This window comes from Vanessa cardui, chromosome 8 (genome assembly GCF_905220365.1).
Source record: "Vanessa cardui chromosome 8, ilVanCard2.1, whole genome shotgun sequence".
Taxonomy (NCBI): domain Eukaryota; kingdom Metazoa; phylum Arthropoda; class Insecta; order Lepidoptera; family Nymphalidae; genus Vanessa; species Vanessa cardui.
In genome coordinates this window covers 6,469,419-6,496,274 of record NC_061130.1, presented here as the reverse complement: position 1 = coordinate 6,496,274, position 26,856 = coordinate 6,469,419, and the positions used below count along the sequence as shown (strand labels likewise).

Below are 26,856 nucleotides of genomic sequence, written 5' to 3'. Positions count from 1 at the left end.
GTATAAAACAAAGACGCTTTCTATGTCTCTATATCCCTTTGTATGCAGTAAGCATTCATAGGCAAATAGGGATATATAGGGATAGGAATATATAGGGATATCTTTAAGACTACGCAAACGGATTTTGATGCGGTTTTTTTAATAGATTGAGTGGTTCGGGAGTAAGGTTTTTGTATATAATACAGGTGCAATATAGTATAGAAACACCGACAATTTTAGATAATAGAAAGAAAGAAAAGAAGAAAAAAAAACATTTATTGACATACACACGTATAAAGAAAAAAAAATACAAAAATGGATATAAAAACAACATAAACAAAGAAACATATAATAATAAAGAAAAAAATATATATAATGAATATAAAACTTGTGTGCAGTCAAAAGGAGACAGCTCAGGCTATGAGGGATTTTTATCCCTCTGCTGATTTTCAGCTGTCTCCCTTGTTACATTTATCTGTATTTATAAATTTTACTCGTGCGAAGTCGGAGTGATTGCATTATCTTTAACGAGTGTTAGGAAAAGGTTCCCCTAGTATGAGATTGAAAATTAGCTAAAATTGAAAATAATATTTCTTTGTTTTCTTCCATACATATCCTCACCGCCCCATGCGGAAACGCAGATGAACTAAAATCGGTAGGATCACGGTAGGATTACAATCTGACGAGCCAGATTGTAATCTATTGAAACATTGTGAACTGTGAAATATGATTGCAATTTAACGTATTATTATACGCTTACTTTCTTAGAAAAAAAAAAAACAAGTATTTTTGTAAATATGTAAAGATGAAAAATAATAATAAGTATTTTAATAATAATAAGTATTTATTTTAAATAGTTTAATAAATATAAGGCAAATAAGTAAAATACTAAAGAGACTAAAAAAATCATATGTTTGTTTCAACTGTCATGCTAATATTTAACATATATTTGTAGACTTTACAGAATGACAAAATTTAACATGAAATACGATACGATTTAATCTTACCCTGGCAGCCCGCAATAAACAAATTGCTTAACATGGAAAGTTTCTATTAATTGTGTATGCTCTGTATCTTCAATGAATAATTAGTTATCAATATAAATAAATATCGCCAATAAAAGAATAGTAGATACCATTATTCCTTTTATAATAAAAGTAAAGATGTAAAATAACAAAATATTTCGTTTTGTGTTACCAGTATATAATATTTATGAATTAAATATATTACGTTTTCTGAATGTTGGCTATACCCATATCCTAAATTTGATATCCGGTCTACTATGGATTATCGACGCCATCTTTCAACGCCATTTTGTGACAACCAGCAGCGTCACTGCTTGTTCGTCGCAATATATTTGCAGAAAATATTTTAAAATTAATCTATAACTACAAAAACTACTTATATTCAGTGAATCTAAGAACCATTACTTCAATTTACTATTTATTGTTAAGGTAATTGCTATTTTTATAATTCTTAACGGCAAATACTTTTATTCCTCTACTTTCACCGATCGGTAATTTTTAGCAATGCAAATGCAAGCAATGAATCAATATGGAAATAGAGGTTATGGTGGGCCTCCGCAGCCCCAGCGTCAAGGAGGTAGACGTGGAAATAATAGAGGAGGCTTTCGTAACTCTCGATTCGAGCATAATCAAAGAGGAGGGCCAAATCATCAAGGAGGTCAACGTCCTAACAATGAGGTTAGTACTTTGCAATCATTAATGTTATAATTGTTTAGTACGGTACTGCAAGTTAACGATGGTTATTAATTTCTCTAAAATGTTTTCTCTGATGATACACTGTTTTTCATTTATGTTAGCATAACCGCCATCTTGTTTTTATGAGTCGGGTGAAATGTTAAGTTTACAGTTATGTATGTCGCTACTAATTAAATGAACGTGTTATTTTATAAATGGTTCGGCAAAAAACTACTAACTAAATCGTAAAATATAAGATAATTTTTTGTACCGTTTTAATAAACTACAAATATTTTATAGCAAAGACAGATTTTTTTTAAATGACTATTATTTTGCACATTATATTTATCCTAAACAAGCGACTATTGTTACCTACTAAAAAAGGAAAGAATTTGTTTTTTAAATAGTACAATATGAATTCAAGCTGTATAGCTGGGTTAACATTCAGTTTTAACATTATAATAGACTATTTGAATATTACAACATGTACATGGGTTTTTAATTTGCTTACTATGTTGTTTGTTTTTTTTTACATAGATGCCTAAGCCAGTGCAACAGAATGACAAACCACCGCAACAAGCGCCGCAACAACAACCCCAAAACCAACAAGCTCAGTCTATTCAGAAAGATAAAGAAATACCCGCTCAGCAACCTCAACAGCAGCAACAGCCGCAGCAGAAGCAGTCACCTCAGACACAAAAGCCCCAACAACAACATCAAAAACCTCAACCACAAAATCAACAAAATCAGCAACAGCCACAACAACAACAGCCGAACCAAGGCCAACCAAAACCAGATTCTCAGGACAATGTTGACAAATCAATGCCTAATGAACAAAAACATCAGAATCAGAACAATCAAGGTTCATTCCAAAAGGTAACTAATATAAAGAATACATACCAGCTTAAATGATTTCAATCATCATTGGTTTTGGTATCATCATTTATAGAATTTTAATACTTTTTTTTTATTAATTATTGTCACTTGTTGTAGGCTCCTCTTCCTAGATTGATGGACACAAGACCAGAACCGAATTCCAATGTAAATATATTTTTGACATGCCTCTAAAAATAAACTTAAAATGTTTTGTTAACATATTTTTATGGTTTTTTTTTTTAGAATGTCAATGGAAACTTTGGAGGAAATAAACCTGGTGGTACATGGGGTCAAGGTGGACCTGGCATGAAACAAGGTGGTAATTTCGGACCAAAGGGCTTTAACCAGAAACCTGGTGGCCCTGGGCAAGGACCTCCACGTAATCAACAAAGAAATCCCAATCGTGGTCCTCAACAAGAAGGAGGAAAACCTGTGCAGAGAGAGGTACAGTCATATTTGCCAAAAGATGTTATTATATAGTAAAAAAAATGTTTATATATTAACATTCAATATTTTATCATTTTAGGAGCAAATGTTAGCAAATAAGTTAAAGGACCTTATGGGCCCATTGATTGATTTGCCGCCACTTGAACAAACTGAAGTTAAGTTCAATGGTAGAAGCCGTTTGTATATTGGAAATCTAACAAATGATGTGACTGAAGAAGAGATTCAGAATTTGTTTAGTCAGTTTGGAGAGGCTGCTGAACTATTTATAAATAAGGAAAAAAACTTTGGTTTTATTAAAATGGTATGTTTTATTTACTGTTCTACTTTGCATACTTCTGAAAACCTGCTTCAGACATACATTTTTATAAATGATTTCTCATGATTTTAGGATTATAGAGTAAATGCCGAGAAGGCCAAACGTGAATTAGATGGCAAGATGAGAAATGGTAGAAATCTAAGAGTTAGATTTGCACCTCACAACAGTGCTGTTCGCGTGAAGAACTTGCCGCCTTTTGTGTCAAATGAGTTACTATACCGCGCTTTTGAGATTTTCGGTAAAATTGAAAGATCATATGTCAAAGTTGATGAGAGAGGAAAAACATTAGGTGAAGGCATTGTTGAATTTGCAAGAAAACCCAGTGCTCTAGCCGCTATTCGAAACTGCAATGAGAGATGCTTTTTCTTAACATCGTATGTTACCTACCTGTTATTAATTATGTTATCTTTTAAATATAATAGATAATTAATTTTTATAATTATTTAAGGTCACTTCGTCCAGTCATTGTTGAAAGTTTAGAGGAACCGGATGAATTTGATGGCTACCCTGAAAAGAACATACCTAGAAAACATCCAGAATTCATGCGCGCCAGAGAGGTTCGTAGCCCAAATTTAAAATACATTAAATTTAAAGCATAAATCACAGGTATGTTATGTCAAACATTATGCTATTTTAGATGGGGCCACGATTCTCCGAGCCCGGCAGCTTTGAACATGAGTATGGAACAAGATGGAAGCAATTGCACGAGCTGCATCGGCAAAAGGAGGAGGCGCTCAAGAAGGAGCTCGCTGCCGAGGAGGAGAAACTCGAGGCTCAGATGGAATATGCCAAGTGAGTGTTTTTTAATAACTGGCGAGGTAGTCATCAGCAATAAAATACAAGTGATTCATAAATGTCAGTTTTTTTTATGGAATAGGTTGGCGGACGAGCGTATGGGCCACCTGATGGTAACTGGTCACCATCACCCATAGACAATGACGCTGTAAGAAATATAATATATAATAAAACTAATCCTTACATCGTCAATGTGCCACCAACCTTGGGAACTAAGATTTTATGTCCCTTGTGCCTGTAGTTACACTGGCTCACTCACCCTTCAAACTGGAACACAACAATACTGAGTACTGTTATTTGGCGGTAGAATAACTGATGAGTGGGTGGTACCTACCCAGACGGGCTTGCACAAAGCCCTACCACCAAGTTAAACTTATTGTTCCTTCGCAACTTACATAAGTTAGAACTTAACATAGCATATACTAAATAATAAATTGAATGCAAGACAAAAGTATGAATTATCGAAGCGGATCGCTAACCGTGTACGCGTGCGCGTGCGCAGGTACGAGCACGAGACGGAGCTGCTGCGCGAGCAGCTGCGCCAGCGCGAGCAGGACCGCGAGCGCCAGAAGCGCAGCTGGGAGATGGCCGAGCGCGCCGCCGACGAGCGCCGCGAGGCCGAGCGCCAGCAGCGCCTGCGCCACGAGGAGGAGCTGTCGCAGCGCATGCGCCAGCAGGACGACGAGCTGCGCCGCCGCCAGCAGGAGAACACGCTCTTCGTGCAGGTCAGCGCCCCCGCCCCGCCCCGCGCGCCCTAACCCCCTGACGACTCCTGTGCTGACTGATACTCATTACGAAAATTGCTTGCAGGCCCAGAGACTCAACTCGATGCTGGATCGTCAGGAGCAGGGCATGTTCGATCATCAGCAGCCTATGGTGAGTACGATGTTATTTTTGAGATAGATTTGAATGTGTATATTGTCTCGATGGGGACGATATAATTTGTTAACATTAATAGAATGATTATGCTTAAGTGTAGTAGGACTCCTAGATTATTTTCCAAGACGGGACTGTCTGAAACATTGAACATGTTTTAAAAATATGCAGCAATTAACTATTTGCGTGGCCCTATCCGCCCACTGAATCTAGTAGTGCGTTTACGATGTATAAAAAGCAAAAATGGACAAAGCTCCGTTGGCGCAATAAGAAATACTATAATTAGGTTAGCCAAATATATGATCCATTTACAAGATCTGGCATTACTGGTTGAGTCACCTTTATTTTCGAAAAAAGAAATCGAAATGCTGCGCTTGTTTGATTTAATACAATATCAACAATAGGTTAACAATTGGTTTTACCTACAATGTCAGATGAACCTATAATAGTTCCTGCACTCACTCAGCAACACGTTAAACTTTTGATTCCTAGTAACTAATAAGAATAAGATAACTAAGAGAAATAAGATAAATATTAGGAATATGATGACTACTTTGACTCCTTTGTAGTCGCAATTATTTGCTTAAGAGATTATATAAGCCCATTGAGTCTATCTTCTTTATTTTTTATGTTCGTTAAATGCAATGAAGGCCTTCGAGTCTTGTTTACTACTTATTATTATAACCAATTTGATACTCATGCCGTTATTGACTGAAAATATTAATTTTATTCTCCATTGCGTTATTTGTTCTTTGATAAATTACATAGTACGCTAATAGGCAACTTTAAATATGAAAGTAAACACAGCACACAATTCGTTGCTTGAAAATATTCTAAAAATTTAAAAAAATGGGTGGCTTATGTCGTTTTCCTAAAATACACAGTCACCACATGTCTCATATATTGACTGCAGCTTCGTTATTATAAATGATGTATTAAATAATAAAACTCACTAAAATATATTAATGTCTGCTGATACGAAAAACTGACTTCAACGACTGTGTGTACAAATTAAACTAATGATTTTTCTTTAACACATGTCCTTAGCGTCTTCTGTTATGAGTTGTCATTTATGTAATAGGTACATGCCATACTTGAATCAGTCTATCAATCAATCAAAATGAACTTTATTCAAGTAGGCGTTTACAAGCACTTTTGAATCGTCATTTTTCAATTAAGTGAAGCTACCACCGGTTCGGAAAGTAGATTCTAACGAGAAGAACCGGCAAAAAACTCAGTAGTTACTCTTTTTCAACGTTTAAAAAATACTAAGTCATGTCAGTTAGTTAGTTATATACCAAATAAAACAGATAATTTATTTCTTAAATCAAACATTATTTGTTACAACGATGTGCCCACTTATCTAGACACTACTGATCCCTTTTTTATTCATATGTTACAAAACTTATACGTCTGGCAATTAAAATAAAATTATTTTAAAAAACACCTGTTTTCAGTAATCTTAAAAGAAAAATGTAAATGACAATGCCAGTATCTATCCAAACTCCCTTTATTTTATTCACAATACTGTAAATCACGATAAAATAATCTGGTAGTAAAGAGGTCTCATGTAAGACCTTAAAAATTAGGGGTATGGAAAACGCCATTACCATTTGCCACGGATTTTCAACCGGCTTCAAAGAGGTATAATAAATAGTTTAGTGTTGTCACATCTAGCGTAGTATTTACTGCGGAGATAACTATATCAAAAGATTATGCATTAAGGTACTAGTCGTTACAGTATTATAATCGTTTTGTATATATTGTAGAACGTTTTTAAGCATTAATACGGTGTTTTATTTGTACATAATATATTTGGCTCATCCTTACAACAAACGAACCGGAATATTTTCATTATGGTTCTTGTTCTTTTAAAGGTATTTAGAAGTTTAGTTTTAATTTTGATTAATAAGACATTTGTAAACCTTTTCTATCGATATTTACTGGTATTTTCCTTTACTTCGAAAGTCAAATGATTTTACTACCTAAAAATATCTTCAATTCATTAACGAAACCATGAAATTAACATGTAATTAGCATATGTTTATTTCATGGTATTTACAGAAATTACCAACATATTAAATTCTAACAAAAGACTCGTAACAAAACTACTAAGGTAATGCATGTAAAAATATGGTCACGGAATTTTGATTTTTGACCGATAATTACAGTTATTTTCGTAAAAATTGTATGAGATACATTATACTAGTTTATGTGTGACCGTTACATATGACACATTAATCGTGAAATAAGAAAAGGACGGTGTTCTCTTATACATCCATCTCATGATAAAAACGACAAAAGACTGGTTAGAAAATGTGTTTTTACTATGATTACTTTGTCAAAGGGCAAAAAACAACAATGGAACAACAATAATATCACCAGTAGCATAAGACGACTATTTTTCATATACTAGTACTAGTACTAACTAGTAATATCACTATTGTTAAAACGGGTGACCAGTTAATCAGCTCTATGACAAAACGAATTTATCTGCAAGGCATATTTTATCTATTCTGTACATATAAGGAAATCGGAGTGTCTGTTTGTAATACCAAAATAACCGCTTGTCAAATTAAAATAATAATAAAGTCACGCTGCAATGTTCTAATGCTGCAGTCCTCCTACCAACGATTTAATATCACAAACGGTGCCTAATACAGATTCAATAAGTTGTAGTAAAGCCTGCGAATTTGTCGTTATATTCGTTAGGTTAATATTACATTTGGCATTGTTTTATTGTAGAATCGTTGACAAAAATTTGCAAACAGACATTCTTAGAATTGTGACTCGATATATTTGCTATTATAATATTTGCATTACGTGCATATAAATATAAAAATATTTTATTAATTCTTCCGATTTGACAAAACAGCGTCGGTTTGACTTAAAACAGTGGTTGCACAATTAATCTATCTATTAATTGTCTTCGGTTCGAGTCCTATTTTGCACGCAAATAAAATTATTTATAAATTATTTTTCTTGGTAGATAATTATACTAGTGTGATTCTTGGAGTGTGGTAGTGTATCCGTCGCTTTAAGATGACGCGATATATCGTTTCCTTAAACGTAAAGGATTCTGTTCTGTAAACAAGAAATATTGGCCAGTTTTTATGATTGCTTACTTTAGGATGGAGGCTTCAGAGAGCAGTTCGACATGCCACGTGGAGGTTATGACGACATGCCGCAGAACCGGGGTGGTTGGGATACATCGCGCCAAATGGATGATTATCCTAATAAACGTCGACGCTTTTAAGTTCACGCTCTACGCTTGTTGCGGTTCTTAGCCCGGCTTTGATATGGGATATCCGCTCTTCTAGATACTTTTTTACTTTTGATTGTGACAATATAGGGAAATGATGTTCATATCTAGTAGCGACGACTTATGTACTGAATACGTCTAGTTTGTATTAGCTACGGTTAAAATGTCAATACCCTATTTGAATTGATCAAGGGCTACAATCAATAAGATGCACTGTCCGTGAATGAGACACTTTTAAAAACTTAATTTTTAAAATATCACATTGTATTAATTGTAAGATTTAGAATTAACAAATTCTTTACCAACGGAGAACCTCTGATGGAGAACTAGAGCATAATTATGATACTGTAAAATGTTTTGTATATGGGCCTGTGCACTCAATTTTTCTAAGACATATTTCATAGTACATTATTTAATATAAGGATGTAGTTTAAGACTTATATGATGCACAGGAGGAGTCGAACATTCAAATTATAAATGTCGTGTCGTTCTTGTAATTAAAAATTGAATTTCTTGCGCGACTGCCTGTCTGCTCTGATAACACATAAAAACTATTCACGTCAGATAATTATATTTCAAACTGCAATGTTAGTAACCACCAATTATGCATATAATTATTATTATTGGAAAAAGATCACAAAAAATAAGTTAAACATATTTTTACTCCAGTGTCGTACCCCTATTTGTGATCACTCAGTAAAAAGTGAATATCACCTATCAAAAAAGTCTAAAATTTAAATCAGCCATTGCTAAAGTAATTGCAAGAAAGCTTATTTTATTTCCTAAATTAGATTAAAAACTTAGACTATAATCTTGGTTTTCTGTTCCGCCATTAATCGCTTATTAAGCAGCGGTTACTAGAAAAACCACCTAATTGAATATTATAAATGAATTGCATATTTTAAGTATTTATTAGTATTACATGACAAAAGTAAAATTATCGATAGTGTTGCCAAGCGCTAAAAAAATATAAATTAAGAAAACTTATATTTACTCAGTGTCTTATTATGTCGATTTTTAAATATTTATGCATAACGCGTTCATATTTTCGGAACCATACATACTCGTCATAGACCGCGATACTATTTCATTTTTTTCTTTCTCAAATTGTACTGTTTCTTATTGCAACGATTCTATTCTCGTCTCTTTGCTGTCGTTATAGCACAAGACTATCGATAGTTTTGCAAACGCTTTATATTTTAATGTGTGGCGATGATCGTGTCATGAGTTGACAGTAATTGCGACGTGTATAACATATTTTGATAAAGAGTATACACAAGCTGAACTAGAGCGAATAAAGCTTATAATATATCTTTAAATCCAACCTAGCAATTACCGATTTCACTAACTTAAATGAATATTAAAAATAGACAAAACAATAAGTTAATACATAAATATTCAAAATGATATAAAATACACATAAAACGGAGTTTCCGTGTTTCCTTGTTGAGTCTATCAATCGCATTCCGTTCCATTAATGTTTTTTGCAATTCAAACATTACACCTATAGTAGTTAATGTGATGAGTGATGTGTTTAAATTATATTATTATATATATTAATAGGCTTATAGATCGCGGTAATCGAATTAACAAATCAATGGATCTGCCAAGACGACTTTGCTAAAACAATATATAAAAATGCTTCACCCAAAGTAGAGCAACTTTTATACGAGTCAGTAACAATCTGATTCAGTAAAATATTTCATTGTTTTGAACAAAATTGCAAGCGTTGGTCATAGTCATCTCTGTCACTTTAGGTAAATTGTATAATGATAGAATGTTGTGTGTTAGAATGCTTATCTGTCAAAAGATAATGCAATAAAAGTGCGAGTCTTAGTTTATATTTCTTATATATAACAGAATTTAGTTTATTAGTAGGATCATAAAATTAACCTTGTAATGTTTCTAAGTTATGCTAAATAAATAAACAATTTTAGTAAAAACTATTGACTTTCTAATTTTTGTTTTTGCTTCCTGTGTTTTCGTTAAGTTATGTCTTAAACTTACTATATAAACGAAAATATTTTTGTTTATAATAAATTGACTACAGTAAGTTCGCTAACCACAGACAGATAAAGTAAATACTTTTTTAATACTTAACTGATATATAATATAGTCATGTGATCAATTTCGTGTTGAAACGCTACGATAATACGTCAGACACCGATTCTCGCCAAAATGTAGCAAACTTTGCTATATTTTGGTGCAAACCTGTCGCAACGATACATTTCGCGTTTTTTTGTTATTCTATTAATTTCCAAACAATATACCATAAAATGTAATGTATACTCGAGAGAACCACCATCGTGTCTCAATTTGCTACATAAATAACAAAAGAATGAATTATATATATGAATTATATCCTATTTTTTTTTTTATACATTATACCTTTTTTCGGATGTTCGGGCGATGGAACACCTTGTTTGCTATGCATGGATTCTCGTTCTAAATTTACGTGATAAATCCATACTTTATCGTGTTGGGATTGCTTTACGAAATAGCTCAAAAATGAGCGTTGATGCATCAAATCGTTAAGTCAAGCTTTATATGTCACAATCATTAGAGCATTGTCTTATGTTGGCTTATGTTATGCTATTATGAAATATTATTAAAGATTTCTTAAGTGGCCTGAAAACTATGTCGATTGACCATCTAAACCAGTTTACATGTTGTTTTCAGTAATATATTTTCGAACTTGTTTAAATAGACAACGCCACTTATAAATCATAGTTTTAGCAGAAGAATTGATGCCATAAAAATCAAAAAAATATGGGTGGATTTTCCTTGCCTGGCCAAAATAATTACTTCAATGTGGTGTTCAAATATTTCCAATATTGCAGTTTTCTTTAACGTTAACGTGTTGACTTGATTCGTAAACACATAAACGATAGAACCACACAATATCAAATTATGTGAGGTGAACTGTCCATAGCTAGCAGCCGTTTTACTGAACGGGTTTCCTTTCATAGAATAGAATAATTTGCTTTAGACTCCTGAAAATATTACTATAAATTAGTTTAGTTACAACAGATTGATAATATGTTAATTATTTTTATAACTTAAACTTTAAACATACTTAGTTCGACTACGTCCATTTTCGGGAAAGTCTTAAGGTATATTACCGTATTCTATATGAAAGATGTATTGTCTGAATGTCTTCATGAATGTGAACGGCAGTGCTTAGTGAAAGAGCTAGGCTGTTATTTGATTGATTTTGTTATATAGCTAGTTACTAGTAGCCTAAAAAAACACTTGCCTTCCTAAGAGGTAAGATATATCAATGTATCACAATTACAAATTAAAGTTAATAAGTTACGGCTTTCAGAATTCCATATTTTGAAGGCCTGCGAAGTTATTGCCATAACGGAAATAAGGTTTAAGTTAATATGAAGATAATACAACAAATAAAACAGTTTGTTGTGTACACAATACAGTAGAACTTGTTTGGCTCTATCCCTTAGTTGATTGGATAAGTTTTAATAAAGCCACGTAATATGTGTAAGTAGTGAGACATCAAAATATTATCTTTCACTCTCCTTTGCACATGCTCCCTGCTCCCCGCACAGCTTCCTGACTGCTTTTTCTTTTTGTCGTTATCAATTCACTTCGGTTTAATTTTATTTTTTTTCCGATTTAAGAATCGTTAGAATCTAGACATGCGGTAGCGTGTCAGCCAAGTTCAGGTTATAGTTAACAAAATTATGTAAATTTTATCAACAGAAGTTAGATATTTTAATTATTCTCACTTCCTGCTTACTTACGTACAAAGAGCTTTTGCAGATGTTGTATTTGTATATTTGCTTAATTTATTTCATGAAAAATGTACTAATTTAAGGTAGAATAATAATTTGCATCATAGACGTTTCTCCGATGGACAGAGAGCAACGATTTTACGTAGTCCTTTCATTTGACGCTGTGATCGACTCTTTAGGAGATTTAGGAGAAAATTAGGAGATTTAGGCAAATTGCAATTTTTTTTTTGTAAATTTGGTTTGTAAGTAGTTTTTTACTTCAAAGCTAACAAATATTTACAATATCTTTGAGTGTTTTCGATCTTTAGATTGATAAATAAACTTTGGACTACCTATCCATTTACAGTATACAATTTGGATTGGTAATTTATGCAATTTTGTATTATGTTTAAAAGGGTTCAAAGTGTACAATAAGATGGGTCCACTCAATTGGTAAACGATATAATATATTGATTAAAATCAATATTATAAGATATCTTAATAAACATACAAGCACAAAACACGTGGCGCCTTCAGACAGGTGAATCATGTTTTCTGAGTAACTCAATTGGTTCTACATCGCACATACTACAAAAATGCCCGAAAATAGATGTCAAACACTGTCTTACATTAACCAAGTATTTCATCACTTTTTTTACATTTAAGGATGGTTGGCCACGCACAGGTTATTATTATAATATATGTAAAATGTAAATGTGTGAATAAACAAAATTTAATACGAAAAAAGAGTAATTCCTGGTAGTGTGAAACGCGCTTCGTTTCGAATTTGCTTCTGTAGCTACACTGTAATGTTTCGCAAGATCATATATGGTTTTGGTTTTATAATTTGTGACTATAAAATTACACTTAAGAAAGCAATATCGACTGGTAATTTGGCTCATTAAAATAGCGTTAACTACACAAATGCATCTTTAAAGATCACAATAATAACGTCTATAATTGTCACCGCAAATTGGTGCTGTGCAAGGCGATGATCTATCGTTGACGGACAGCTAGTGAGCGGTGTACCAATAAAAATAAGAGGTTATTGCAGGACTGCAGCTTTGCCTTTTGTGTTTCTATGCTAAATTCAAGCCTCTATCCGATGAGAGTAACGTTCATCTTGCACTTCCGTGACAGCCAGCTTATAAGCAACAAGAGCTTTCACATACGAACGCCGATGCCATTGTATTGTTGAAAATTATGTTTGACTTGTGATTAGGAAGTCGTTTTATAAATATAAGCGTTGATAACGCTCGTCCGTGGCAGCACGTCCAAATATCACAGCCACGCGAGACTGACTTTTGTGGTCCTTTAGATCCCGACTATATTGACTTCATAGTCATAGTCTTGGTCGATTAGAATGATGATATCTTGCCTCTATCGCTTTATATGACTCGTACGACACCCATTGGAGTTTTCGCCTGTTTTGTGTATCATTTTGGGGCCTCTGTGTGCCGCCCGGCCATAGAACGATGCTCCCTTCGGTCTACCTCAGGACTCCAAAGCCTGCATACGAACTTTTATGAAAATGGCAGGCTGATAGCAGTTGCAGTGTCATAACCATCGGTAGTAACAATGTCGTTCGTTAATGCCTAAGTACATACCACATTCAAAAATATAAAGATAACAAATATGTGAAAAATCACTAGCATCGATGTAGGTATATTAAATAATTTCGTAAAAGTATACACAAATGACTACGGAGCACCCATGACCTACCTAAGTTACTGAGGACATCGAAAAATCTACAAATGCTTATTACGCTTAGATGAGGATGGTATGTATGCATTATTTATTTAAAACACCTATATATTGCAGCGGAAATAATTTGCAAAAAATATAGTTTTATGAATTTGGATTAATTTTAACAAAAGATATTACTTTGTAATAGTAGTAGTTTATTAAACAAGTGGAGAGTATAAGCTGATTTCAAATAATATTATCTCCAATTTAATCTTTCACATTTTATTAGTAAGTTAACAACAAATTAACAAATAAATGCATGCTTTTAATAAATTTTAGAGGCTGTGTGCTTGCAACTCAAAATCTTCCTGTTTGGCTCACATATATCGGGACATTGCCTGTAATTCATGAAACGAGGCGAACCGTATTTATGTTTGTAAAAATATGACAATCATAATTAATATACAGAAAGATAACATATTTTTAGCGTAATTTAACGATTTTTTTGTAGTTATGCTTGATGTAATTATTTGATCGATACTTTTAATATTATTCCTAATATAAATTTATGTTCATTTACTTATTTAATTTATATTAAACTTTTTAAAAATGTTCAAATATTAATACATAAAATGGAATTAATTGCTATAATATATATAACATTTAATTTAAGCATTTTTTAACTTTTTTTTATTATAAAAATGTATGTCTCACCGTATAAAACGATCGTGAAATATCCGACCGCGATTTCTTTATTACATCAAGTTGACAAATTGCGAGATAAATTCTGACTAATCACAACTTGCTGCTTCCGTTAAATGACGACAGCCTACGAGACATATAGCTCCGCCCAAATTATGTATGTGTTCAATTGAACACAAATCAAACACAAATCTTAACATTTAATTAGATGTTAAGATTTATTTGACTGTCAGTGTCACTGTTTATACATTTATTTTTGTAAGTTATTTAGGTGGACAACAATGGCGACATTAGACTCACACTAATATTCAATGATGGCATTTTGGACATCTATGGTCTGATTATGTTGTTTAAAGGATGTAGAATTTTTTTTTTATTATTACATGTACAATTTTCCTGATTGTAAACAAACAATAAAAAATAACAATAATTTTCATTTAATCCTTACCGTTGATTTCAAAACTTAGTTTTTGTTATTCTCCATGTTCTTGATATATTTACGTATAGTGATTCTATACACATATGATCAGTATGTTTATCATTGCCAAACATACAAACTTCTTAGAAAATTGAAGAAAAAAATAACAGCCTTGACGTAAATAACCAAAAAACGAGACTGAAGTTCCAATTATGAATAACTTTCATTATAATAAATTAATTTTTAACGAAGTATTCCTTCATCGACTTCTATAAATTATCACAACACAGTTGTTTGGTGCCTAAATACGTAATTAAATTAGTGCGCATTTATGGCACTTTCTTTTGACTACCATACTACTACCATGATAGTTAATAAGGTTTAATTATTTTGTAAGTGTGTTAATGTTACTTTAGTAACATTTTGGATTTCAGCAATATTTCCATCATCAAGGTCACAATGCAGGATGGATGATGATATTACGAAGACTCGAAAACAAACTAGTAGATCGTAACTTTGCATGTACTGATAAAATATTTTCGTTATTTTCGAACGTCATCAAAGTTTATAAAAGTAAATTTTTTTTTTTATCATACTTAACCTTTAAGTACTAAGGTGGTTTAGTCAGATCATAAATGATGACCGACGTCTATCAGACGGTTATTTAAATAACTGAAATGGGTTCTTAATATTTACTAAAATTCACATTATTTCTTTGAAGTATGATCCGTTCATCATTCATTTACTAAGGAAATTTAAAAAAACAACATTTACATATGAGATAAACATTTATTAGATACTAAGCAAAAAGCTAATTTGAACTCTTTTTTGGCAAATTTCTTATAATTAAAAATCAGTCTTGATTCTTGTATTGTTTAAGTAGTCATTGCATTTCTAATCAATAAAATATATTATAAAAAAAAAATACTTATTGCCTGCACATTCCACGCATAATGTTTGCGTTTGCTTGCGACGTTCAATGCAGCTGTACTTAGTACGTCTTTTGAGTCTTGATGGACAAATTTTGCACGTCTTTCTCGATACTTCTGCATCTTCAGGAGCAGTTATTTGAGGTTCTGGTGGCTTATCGCACATAACCCGGAACTATCAGTAGCAAAAATGCATATAGTAGTTTCGTAATTTGATTTAAAAACAGTGACCCAAGAAAGCTTTCATTTCTTTACGATTGGTTGGTTTTAGTTCAACTTTCTTTGGAATTTTGTACTCGACTTATTGATAACATATAGACTAATCTGGCTCGATTGATCAATCGTCGCGTTCGATCCCGAAGTTACACGGAAGGGCGCGGGGGTAACTTTAAAGGGCGCCGAAATAAAGCTCATATTTGTTTTTTCACCATCTGTGAGACACCCACGTTAGTACTTAAAGGTTAAAATAACAACATTTTATACAAAGTAATAAAATTGTGTTCCAAACTCCAGTTTCAAGTTGTTAAAAAACATTGAGGTAACGTTTTGTTTGCTAATATATTACGTACACTTGTATTATACTTTATAAATATCAAATAACATTTACTTTTCGAGGTATATATATATATATATATATATATATTAAATAGTAATAGTAAAGTAATTTTTCGCATTGTCAAATAGCCTAATATGTTATGACAAAATTTTATTACTGGTAGTTTGGAGCACTATCGGATCTGAAGTATATCTGAAGCCTATACAAAGTTTTAATTCATCCTAAAAATATTAACAAATTACTATAAATTGTATGTATAATGATATAAATTATTACTCAGTATTTGTAATTTTCAAGTAACAGCTAAGTATATTTTATAAAACATATTTATTTTAGCTAATTTGAAATGTTTTTGAACAATTTCAGGTGGTGTCGCTGAATATAGACTAGTATATTTCACGATAATTTACATTAATTGTGTGTACTCCTACATTATTATTATTCAATTGAAACAACGGCCTCAAAATCAAGCTGAAATGAACAAATTACTAATATATAATTACCTAATATAAAACAAGCAATATAGCGTTAATACACTAAAAGTTAGAATTAAATTAGATGAAACGTTAATAAATTCTGACTACAGTAATTAATATGAGTTCCAACAGATTTAAACTTTAAGATCATCAATGAACGATGAGAGCTTAATAAAACTCTACGGTTGCATTCAGGGCATATGAAACTTAAAAATCAGACGAAATTTGAACATAAAATGTAATCTGTGATTGAATATTCATTACATATTTCATTGTTGTAGCAATGATACTAAACTTTAAGATTCAATCATTAAATAAAATACATGATTTCGCAATGGAGTTCGCAAATAAAAACAATTATTCGCAAAATTGCTAATTTATGGAATCTACTTATCCGGAACCTCAGGCCACAGTTGAAGCGATTTTTTATTGCATGTCTAAAACTTGAGTTAATACAAAATTAATAAAATATTTGGACTAATAATATATAATGTACGCGCTTATATTTTCTATCTCTTAATCTTAGTTACATACAGTAACTTCATATCTCCACCTATTTGTGTTACTAAAAATCGTGCAATATAGAATGTTGAACCTAACCTTAATAACCTTTTGACAATACCTACATTTAGACCTTCAGAACAAAAGTTCATTTTTATTACATGTTTGTATAAAATGTAGATATTCTTTTTTTTTGCACTCTTTATTTGTAATCAGTTAAATATTATGTTTTTGTTGTAATTTTTCCTCAAATATAGTCTATAAGTTCACAGATGGTTTCAAATCTAACTAATAATTGCCACACTGCAACCTATTGATGTACATACGGTCAATCTTACGTATTAACGTCCACGGGCAAGGCCGACAATCGTGGTTATATATATTTATAATGATAGTGTTGATGCACTGCTTTGTTTGTCCAAGAGTATAAGTCCATCTATAACACTATTGTTACGCTTATGATTCTTTTATGCAAATGTAAGACAGGCTAGTATAGCCATTGAGTAAAAGACTCGATATAATTATTAAAAATATGCTGTTAACTAGTCAATTCGTAGTTCATATCCTCGCAGAATAATACATAAAGTTTACAAATCTAGCCTAGAGAAGTTAATTCAATTTACTAGGCTCGTCGTAAGTGCTAGATATATTATATAATAACTAATACTAGGAGACAATTTGCTTAACATTCAGATTAGCTTAACTAATGAACCCAAGCAAAATTATGTATTCAAACCATAAGATCTGATTGTAGTTCCATAAATTACCTTCACACGAGTGTATTTTCGGACACGAAGTAATCAGTAACAGCGATATGAAAATATTATTACAAGGATGTCTCAAAATAAAAGAAAACAATTTTATAAAAAGCTAACAATATTTTGGTCTATGTTGACATACTTTGTCAACGTAAACCAAAATATTGTTAGCTTCAGAAATCAGAATATATTGTAGCGGTAATTGATGAATATAATTATTCATCTGTTGGAGTCAATTTTCTACTAAAGTTATTTTGTTACATATTACTTTTACCCTTTGTTCATTTAATGGGAATATTTGTTTTCGAAGACAGAAAACATCATTCATATCACCGTGTTTAAAAGTCTCCAGTACTACAAACTCAAACATATATAAATGTCATTTAGCCTGCACAATTTATTATTTTCCAATCGATTTTAAAATACATGGTGGTGAGTGCTTAGTTTATCAAAATCGGTAAATGCATGTATTTTTATAATCCTGAGTGCAAATTTCTTTTTTTTTATAAAAAATACAACTTATCTATATGCTAGTTGTTCAGTTTTAAAATTTTTCTTGTCAAATTTGAAATAAAATCGATTTTCTGACCAACCATGTAGTTTCCGAGAATAATTTTCGATTTTCTAGTCTCTCAGCTGACATGTAAAAAAAATTCAGATAAAATAATATTTTTTAGTAAATGTTGCTCCCTCATTCCCGTATTTTTGTTATTTTTTTTAATACCCTTTCTTGGAAATGATTCTTCTCTATTTGGTGAACCCAAAATGCATTGTACTGCACTCATCCCGTGGTTTCAACCTACTTCCTCACTTATATTTTAATTTTATTACTACGTAACACAGCAGCCTTATATCTCTTGATGACCGAAGATGCTGAAGGAAGAGTCAGTAACATTAAGAAAATCGTCGGATTGACTTATTGAGAAACATTAATCTTACTCTCTTCATTGAAGACTCGTCTTTATTATATTGAAAGTATGGTAAGTTGAGATGATCACGTAAGATTTTCTTATTGAATATCTTATTTTTTAATTTCTGCAACATCTTTAAGATATAGGGCTTATAGCGTTGTATAAAATATTTTTAAGATTGTCTCATTGAGCTAAATTTGAATCCAGATATTCATCTGAATGTAAATAAACATTACATACGAGCACATTTATACATAATGTATCTAAAATATATATATGTTTATATACCATTGTTATAAAATGTTTAAACATGAGAGTTGAACGTTTCAACGTTAGACATCTAGCAAATAGACGACCTACCTTAATTTTATATACTTGCTTTACATATCTTGTATCTTACAGATGTGAGTTTATTACTCCATTTTGTTATTTGTCTCGTTATTTTGGCGGAAGCTCATAATTAATTCAGCTGCTGTCTTAAGTTACATCGAAATATCCGCATTTACCAAAAAGTAAATTCTAAATTTTTTTTATATTGAACATACCATTTATCTTCATAAAATATATACTCTTTCATTCTGATAATTCTATGTATATTTTCAACATAGAGAGTTCAAGAAAAACTAAAGAGTAAGGTTTTTTTTTTTTACATAATGTGCGTTAGATAAATTTAAATTAAAAAAAAAGTACATCAACTGCTCAAATTACAATTTGTATATGCTATAAACTAACAAATTTATTTCTCTGACCATAAACACTTCGTTGCTGCGCGAACTAATCCATCATTTTTATAAATTACATGATACGATTTACTTTAAACACCGCCAGTGTTTAATATAATATACCGATGAACTTGCGTTTTAAAAAGTACTCAAAACAAACAAACCAATCGATAATTATTTTATTTATATTAAAAGAGAATATTTCGGTAAGTATAATATACAATATGAAGCGAAATAAGAAGTACTGTGTTCGATTATTTAAAATATAAAATTTATACCCAATACAAAAAAAAAGTATAGTAATCTCTTCTAAGTTGTGTATGTGCTTATGTAGAACGTTAAAAAGTTTTGAATATAAAAATATTCTTATAACAACTTTAAAAAAAATATTTACTTTATGTTTAAAAGCCACTTAATTTGCACTTAAATTTAAGCCTTTTATTATCGGTTACTAATTTGGACGGGAGGCTTTCGGTTGCCCCCCGGGGCCTTTCTCCCTTATTGCGAGCAAATCCGTAATAAATATGGCATGTAACACGGATTGTATGATAAATTTAAAAACCGTTCTATATACCTCTCTACAATACATATTATACCTTTGTAACATTGAATCGTACAATAAAAATATAATTTCAAATTCCTTTCAGTGAAAGTTTACATACTGGCTTGTGTATTTTGACATGTGAAATTGTTGAGTTCCATTCCCAGAACGATGAAACTTTTAGAAAAACACATAATCACTTAAACACGCTCGTGTTATCGCGATGACAAACACACAGCGAAACGAACGAGACGTTGTTGCTTCTTTTCGAATTTACTTTCGACGAAGTTGCATCCCATCACTCTTTTTTTTTTCTAAAACGTGTCCACATTTTTTTATAGAAAATATTCAAATTCTAAAAACAAAGCGCTAATTAAAGATTCCAACATTTACGGTATTATCTGTCTAATAGTAGGCTTCATCAGAAGTATAAAATAGTAATTTACCAAGTTTTATCACGTTCAAAGAAAATCAGATAAATAGTGAAATATAAAAACAGTTATAAATATTGATTTTCTTGTGATAACTTTTAATTAGTTTACCAAAATTTTAAAAATATTCTCTTCTCAAAAAGGTCTAGCTAAGTCTTATGTATATTTTAAAATCACTGTTAATTTAAGTGACTTAATTTATTATATTCCCTTTTTTAAAAAAGATAAATATATTTTTGGACTAGTCACCAAAATGTCAAATGATATACATATATTTATACTTAACTAGTAATAAGCTAATTTTCAAATACAACAACATATATTTTATAATTACTAATACTCAACTTGTTTTTACAGGTGTCAGTATATAGCTAGATGTGGGTTCCTATAATAATGAAGGTAAGAAATAATCTTTTTATCCATTATTTTTTCTTTGATGTGTTAAGACATAAGGATTTAACTCTTTTAAGATCTAAATACTCAGTGATAACTTGATAGCTAATGTAACAAGCTAAGTGAAGAAATATTTTAATATTAATAATTTTTTTCCCAGAGGGCCTAGAAAATGAGAGTCGTGCCGAAATTGGTTGCTGCTGAATCGCCGTTTTAAGGTATACTTTTAAAAACAGTCATATAATAAATAAATTTAAATTAATATTTATTATATTATGTCAAATTATATGATGAGTTAATTTTTTTGTCTTCTTTTCCCGACTGATGCATAATGATGCATAAAAACAATTATGATCTGATATTGGAGATTAAATTGCGTTGTGTAATTTGTAAAATAAATTTATTACATTTTAGGAATATATATAAATTTATTCCTACACGTAGAAATACCTTTTTTTTTAAATAAATTATATAAAAAAGTATCATCATAATCTCCCATAGGAAAAATACGTTTGCACACACAAATTATTTTAGGTGCACGTACGAATCAAGTTTATTTTTTATTTCCAGAGACTGGGCGCCCAACACCGTCGTCAGTGTCATCTTCAAAACAGCTTTCAATAAATTATGAACAGCTACATAATTTCTATACAAGTAGATGATTCTGAGAATATAAAGAATTTTAAAAACATAGCTTCAATTACAAATTGATAAAAAGAATTAATTCCTTATTTAATAAAAACCGAAATTTCTTCGATTAAAATATAAATGGATCTGTTAGTGGAACATATTATGTAAACTTTATAGGTAGTAATACTGTATATAGTGCAACGCCTCCTAATACGTTGAGCATTCTGTATTCAATAATTTATAGTTTAATAGAAACAACTCTATGAATTATTATTATTATATAGAGGATCCTTTAACTCAAAAAAATATGAATAGAGTTACTTGAGGATAGCACTATTTTTAAAATAAACAGTTCTTTTTGTAAAATTTTGATGTAAAATAAAAATATGTTGAGATATTTTCATTTCTCTCGCGTATTGTAAACTTATATCACATACATATTATTATCAAGATGCATATGTCAAAGTATTTATAATTATAGCTATTCTGTAATTTTCAATAATTATCCGATAAATGTTTAATAATATACTTGCATTGCATTGCATTGTAATTATCAAGATTATTCTTTACTATTTGTAATTACAGATCCATAAGCAAATTTATTCAAGATGTCTACTTCATTTAAAAGGTGAGTTGTAATTAGCTAATTGTATTTGTTTTTATATATACATTATATGAACAAACAGGCATTTATCGTAAACTGTTAAAAAAAATTAATACATTTAAATATAATAATTAACAATAAAAAATGTATTGCTATAAATAACATGATGATTTACCAGTTTTTGTCTTCTTTTCCCATCTTATACATAATGATGTGTCTTTGTCTTATCTGAAAAGCTAATGCAATGAAAAAGGGCTTCATTATTTATGAACTTTATTAACTCGTTTTTTGTTTGTTTCAGATTAAAAGATGATGAATAAATAACTTTGACTTTTATACAGGTCATTTTTTTAAATATTCAATATCTATAGTTGTATGTACAATATTTATGAATATAAACTACAAAAAGTTTATGCAAGAATAAAAATTATCTTTTGAAAAAATCTTTTTCATTTACCCACTCTGTTTCCTCTCACTATTCATTACCGATGGCGAATTTCGATTCGTTTCGAGTACGAAGATAGTAATTGCCTATTCTCTTGACATTAGCGTTGTATCCCATACTAGTTGGATCCTCTTTGCACTCGCCGACATCAAATTTTTTCCAGCTCTCACAAGGAAAGGAAATAAAGCCAGTATCATATTTATATTCTATAGATTCTTCAAAATATTCGTGTGATCGGCCATGACTGCACGATTCTGTAAATTGAAATTGTTCTAATTTACATAAAATTGATGTTAAGTTACATAATAGTAAGGATATATTAGATGATCTATTATCCTCTAAGAAAGCTTGTTGAATGATAGATAAAATCTCGAAACAAAAATGAAGACACACTACTTTCTTTAAAATCTCTTCAATTTAATTTGGTGCTTTAAGTAACCGAGAAAAACTACTATTGTTTATATTTGATCAATATAAGTCAGTAATTACAATTAGGGTGCCTATCTATACGTTATTAAGTCTATTTCAATCTAAGAATAAATAAAATTAACCTTTGACTACAGCTATATTGTGCACTACTAAAAGTTCTCGACTAGTATATCTTTATATAAAATACAAAAATATTCCGATATCCACTTTAATTTTGCTTTATCATAATGACTCCCTACATTGTTCCAGTTATGTTTAGAATAGACTGTCGCCTTAAATACATTAAATTAGAAAATAAACATATCCAAAATCTAAGCCTGTGTTTCATGGTAATATAAATTCAATAACATAAAATTACCTCACTATTAAAATAATATGAAAAGTCTATTGATAATATCATACACCAGTTTTTCGTTCTATCCTATTTCGAACTAACTTGACTATTCAAAAATATTATCGGCAGCCAAAGTCCCGTCGTTTAAGACGATAGTAAGATTTTTATTAGGTTATAATTATATGGAATTGTTTTCATTTTTTGCAAAACATGTTCTCCTGAACGATTTCAGAGCCAAGATTGCACGCTAGTTTTTTAACATTAGTATTTTTCATCTGTTCAATAATCAGTAATTATTTTACGACACGATAAACAAAACACGGTACCAACACCAACTCAACATACATTACTAAAATTAAATTACTATTATAAATTATAATTACATTATTATACAATAGGTAGATATGTATTTTTTTTTTTTTTGTGTAACAAAGCTTTAAGTAGCTCACCGGCTACTTGACGAATACCGCTACATCCAGGTTGTATTGGCTGTCCATTGTTAGGAAAAAAGTCTGCGTGACCATAACTTCCCTTATACCCGAAAATTCCTCCACAAGTGTGCAATATATCGACAAAATCAGCATCGCTTTTATCAAGACGACAATCTAGAGAAATTTCTGGTATTTCAAAAAGAGGGCGCGCAGGGTCCAGTCCTAAAGAAATAATTGTTTTAATACTCGCGTTGTTGTAAAAGATGGACTAGCTACCTTGAGAAAAATATATAACATTTTTAATATACTGTGGTGTTTATCAATTTCGTACTTTTTCATGAATCCTGTACTGCATACAAAATTACAATTTTCTGAGTCATTGAGAAGTTATGTAAAAATTCATTCAAGTACAAAATTCGAATTACACATTTGACATTACATGCAGTGACTTAATAATTTTTATGGTAAATTATATTCTTAAATTAAATCAAATAAGTCTATCATCCTGTTAGACAATCTTACCTGTGATACGATGTATTTTTTCTATTGCAAACATTCCCGCATAACCCATTATTTGCGCGCCTAAACTGTGTCCAACTAAGTGAATGTTTTTTCCTCCAATACCGTATGTTTCAATTAGAGCATCGAGTAACTTCGCAACGCGCTTCCCTACATAGCGTGTACTGAACGCCGCATAGGGGTAAATAATATTTTTCGATAATTCGCTCCAGTCAACCGTAATTACATTTAAATCGTACTCTCTCAAAAGAGAATTCTTGACCTTCTGTATCCATTTCGAGTTTTCCCCAGACAACCACCCGTGAGTTATCACTTTTATATCGTTAGATTTATTAAAATTGAAACTTTCAATCGACATATTATTTTCTGGTATTCTTAAATTTTCTGGCTTATCAATGTTATTTCTGGAATAATTAATAAACACAAAAGTATTATATATTAAATACATATAATAAATATTATATATTAATACTTTCTTATATTATATAATATATGAAAGTATATATATAAGTAAATGAGTAAAATAACAGTTCAATGCCGAAAATCAGCAAACGTGGGATTAAATTTGCTACTTATATTTACCCAGTAGGTAATATAAAAGTATGATGTGCATGTTTTCTTGTTTATGAAATTATACTGGTTTAAATAAAACTAATTATAACGGAAGACTCACACGAACACTGCAAAGTGCTCGAAACGTCGGGATGTTTAAAAATAATTAATATACGCGATTCATCCGTTATAATTAGTTTTATTTAAATGTGTAATAATCGCGAAAATTTAAGACAACATTATAAATTATACTGGACTAATTTATTCTATTTGAATTATAATACATAGTGTTACGTATTTATAGATTCACTAATTTTTTTGCGTCCATGTAGGTACGCATGCTGTAATCTCAAGAAATAAAAACTATTGATTACTCGTACAAATGCATATTAAATGTGAAAATTGTATTTATATTATTTATGAAGGACGAATCACTGAGATATTGCATTTCCATGGACATCTAATCTTCCAAAAAAATTGTTGCAATACGTTTATATATGTAGATAGTAAGTTGGGAATGCGATTCATGTATACCGGGATCTTGCATATATTTTGCGGGGCTAATCCCACTAATACCTGGATTGCAAGTATCGTGCGAGCTTACTGTCCATAATAGTAAGTAATATACATACATATACTTATAGATAATAGAAATATTTTAATGGATCATTAAACTACCTAGTACTTTTTAGCCTTTCGATGGCTGAAAATTATTTGATACCTTTGTGATACATCTACCTGGTATATAAATAGAAATAAGCGTCTCCGAAATGCATATCTTGCGTATCATTTGGAATCGATGAGAAATTCATTACATGAGTAGTTCCGTTGTCACTCACAAAGTACAACCATTCGTCGCCATAAGCTCTTCCCTGACTATCCGAGGTCCATGTTATAGTCGAATATGATAGAATGAAAACTTAAATATAAAACACACGTTAGGAGGTGAAATTGTCAAATAGAAATGAAAGTTAAATAATTTAAACAGCCTACCGAAGTAACAAATACTACGTAATACCACGTTCTTGCTAAACCGCATTTTCTATATCGTCTTTTAGAAATGTTTGAAAAGAACTGGTGATGAATTCTAACGTCTGAAAGTCTAATTTTCTTCATTTGTATGAAAATTTAATTTATTCAAATATTTCATGTTCTTATCATAAAGTGACATCCTTTAACAGTTAAGTGTTGCATTTGTAAACTGATATATAATACATACCAGGTATACAAGCCCTACGTAGCAGAAAATAGAAGATACAAACAAGGCTCAATAAAAAGTGGCTGTTTTTTAAAAGGTACCTTTGTGAAAACTTCACTACAGCTTATTGTATGGGCCACTCTAGGTACTTCTACATACATTTATGGATGCTTTATATAAATAGTCATTGTGACCACTGGGCTATCCCATATTGGAGCATTTTATTATCATTTTCGAGACAGAACAATAATTATATTTAATTTCGCTTGTTAAGATTTTAGATCATCAGTGGCTTTGATTATTTTTCATATATTAACAGGCAAAGTAATATTCATGAGAAGGCTCCATGTCAGACAGTTTTAAAGTATTCATTCGGCTTCACTTTCGTTTTAGGTGGAGGGTGTAATATCGTAGCTTAAATTCTCGGATATTCAAGCTTATTACGTAGGTACCAAAGTTCATCAAATTCGGTTTAGTAGCTTGACCGTGACAGAGCAATAGACTGTCGCATTTGTAATAGGTATATTTAGCATGCAGAAGTGAAAAGTATTAAAAAAGACAAGCATTTTAATTACTTTAAACAATTTACTAATAAACCAAAAACAGTTCTAACTTCGAATTTAACCGAACATAAATAAATCACCAAAACATACACATTGGAGTAAATTACTTACTCAGTTGAGCTTACAAATCCAAATAAAAAACAAA

The 26,856-nt window shown here is 31.0% G+C and overlaps 2 protein-coding genes across 5 annotated transcripts; one reads left to right on the top strand and one right to left on the bottom strand.

The window, feature by feature from the left end:
- Nucleotides 1–1,271: 1,271 nt before the first annotated feature.
- On the top strand, nt 1,272–22,576 carry LOC124531636 (hrp65 protein-like). 4 transcript variants are annotated; one of them, XR_006966596.1, is made up of 15 exons: nt 1,273–1,433; nt 1,507–1,682; nt 2,217–2,555; nt 2,673–2,720; nt 2,799–2,999; nt 3,082–3,303; nt 3,391–3,692; nt 3,767–3,875; nt 3,956–4,110; nt 4,616–4,838; nt 4,924–4,989; nt 20,971–21,012; nt 21,167–21,224; nt 21,577–22,264; nt 22,542–22,576. XR_006966596.1 is itself a non-coding variant. In XM_047106097.1 (12 exons), the coding sequence occupies exons 2-12, from the start codon at nt 1,509–1,511 to the stop codon at nt 8,243–8,245; spliced, it is 1,965 nt and encodes a 654-aa protein (XP_046962053.1). In that variant the 5' UTR covers nt 1,273–1,433; nt 1,507–1,508; the 3' UTR covers nt 8,246–10,198. The 4 variants fall into 4 exon arrangements, 3 of the variants coding, with proteins under 3 accessions (XP_046962055.1, XP_046962053.1, XP_046962054.1); XM_047106097.1 differs by lacking the exons at nt 20,971–21,012; nt 21,167–21,224; nt 21,577–22,264; nt 22,542–22,576 and adding an exon at nt 8,120–10,198; XM_047106099.1 differs by lacking the exons at nt 2,673–2,720; nt 20,971–21,012; nt 21,167–21,224; nt 21,577–22,264; nt 22,542–22,576 and adding an exon at nt 8,120–10,198 and having other exon boundaries at nt 1,272–1,433.
- On the bottom strand, nt 22,497–26,081 carry LOC124531637 (endothelial lipase-like). Its single transcript, XM_047106100.1, has 5 exons — nt 25,944–26,081; nt 25,689–25,869; nt 24,402–24,802; nt 23,898–24,101; nt 22,497–22,939 (listed from the first exon to the last, which is right to left on the bottom strand). Exons 1-5 carry the CDS (start codon nt 25,987–25,989, stop codon nt 22,716–22,718), a joined length of 1,056 nt encoding a protein of 351 aa, XP_046962056.1. The 5' UTR covers nt 25,990–26,081; the 3' UTR covers nt 22,497–22,715.
- Nucleotides 26,082–26,856: the final 775 nt, after the last annotated feature.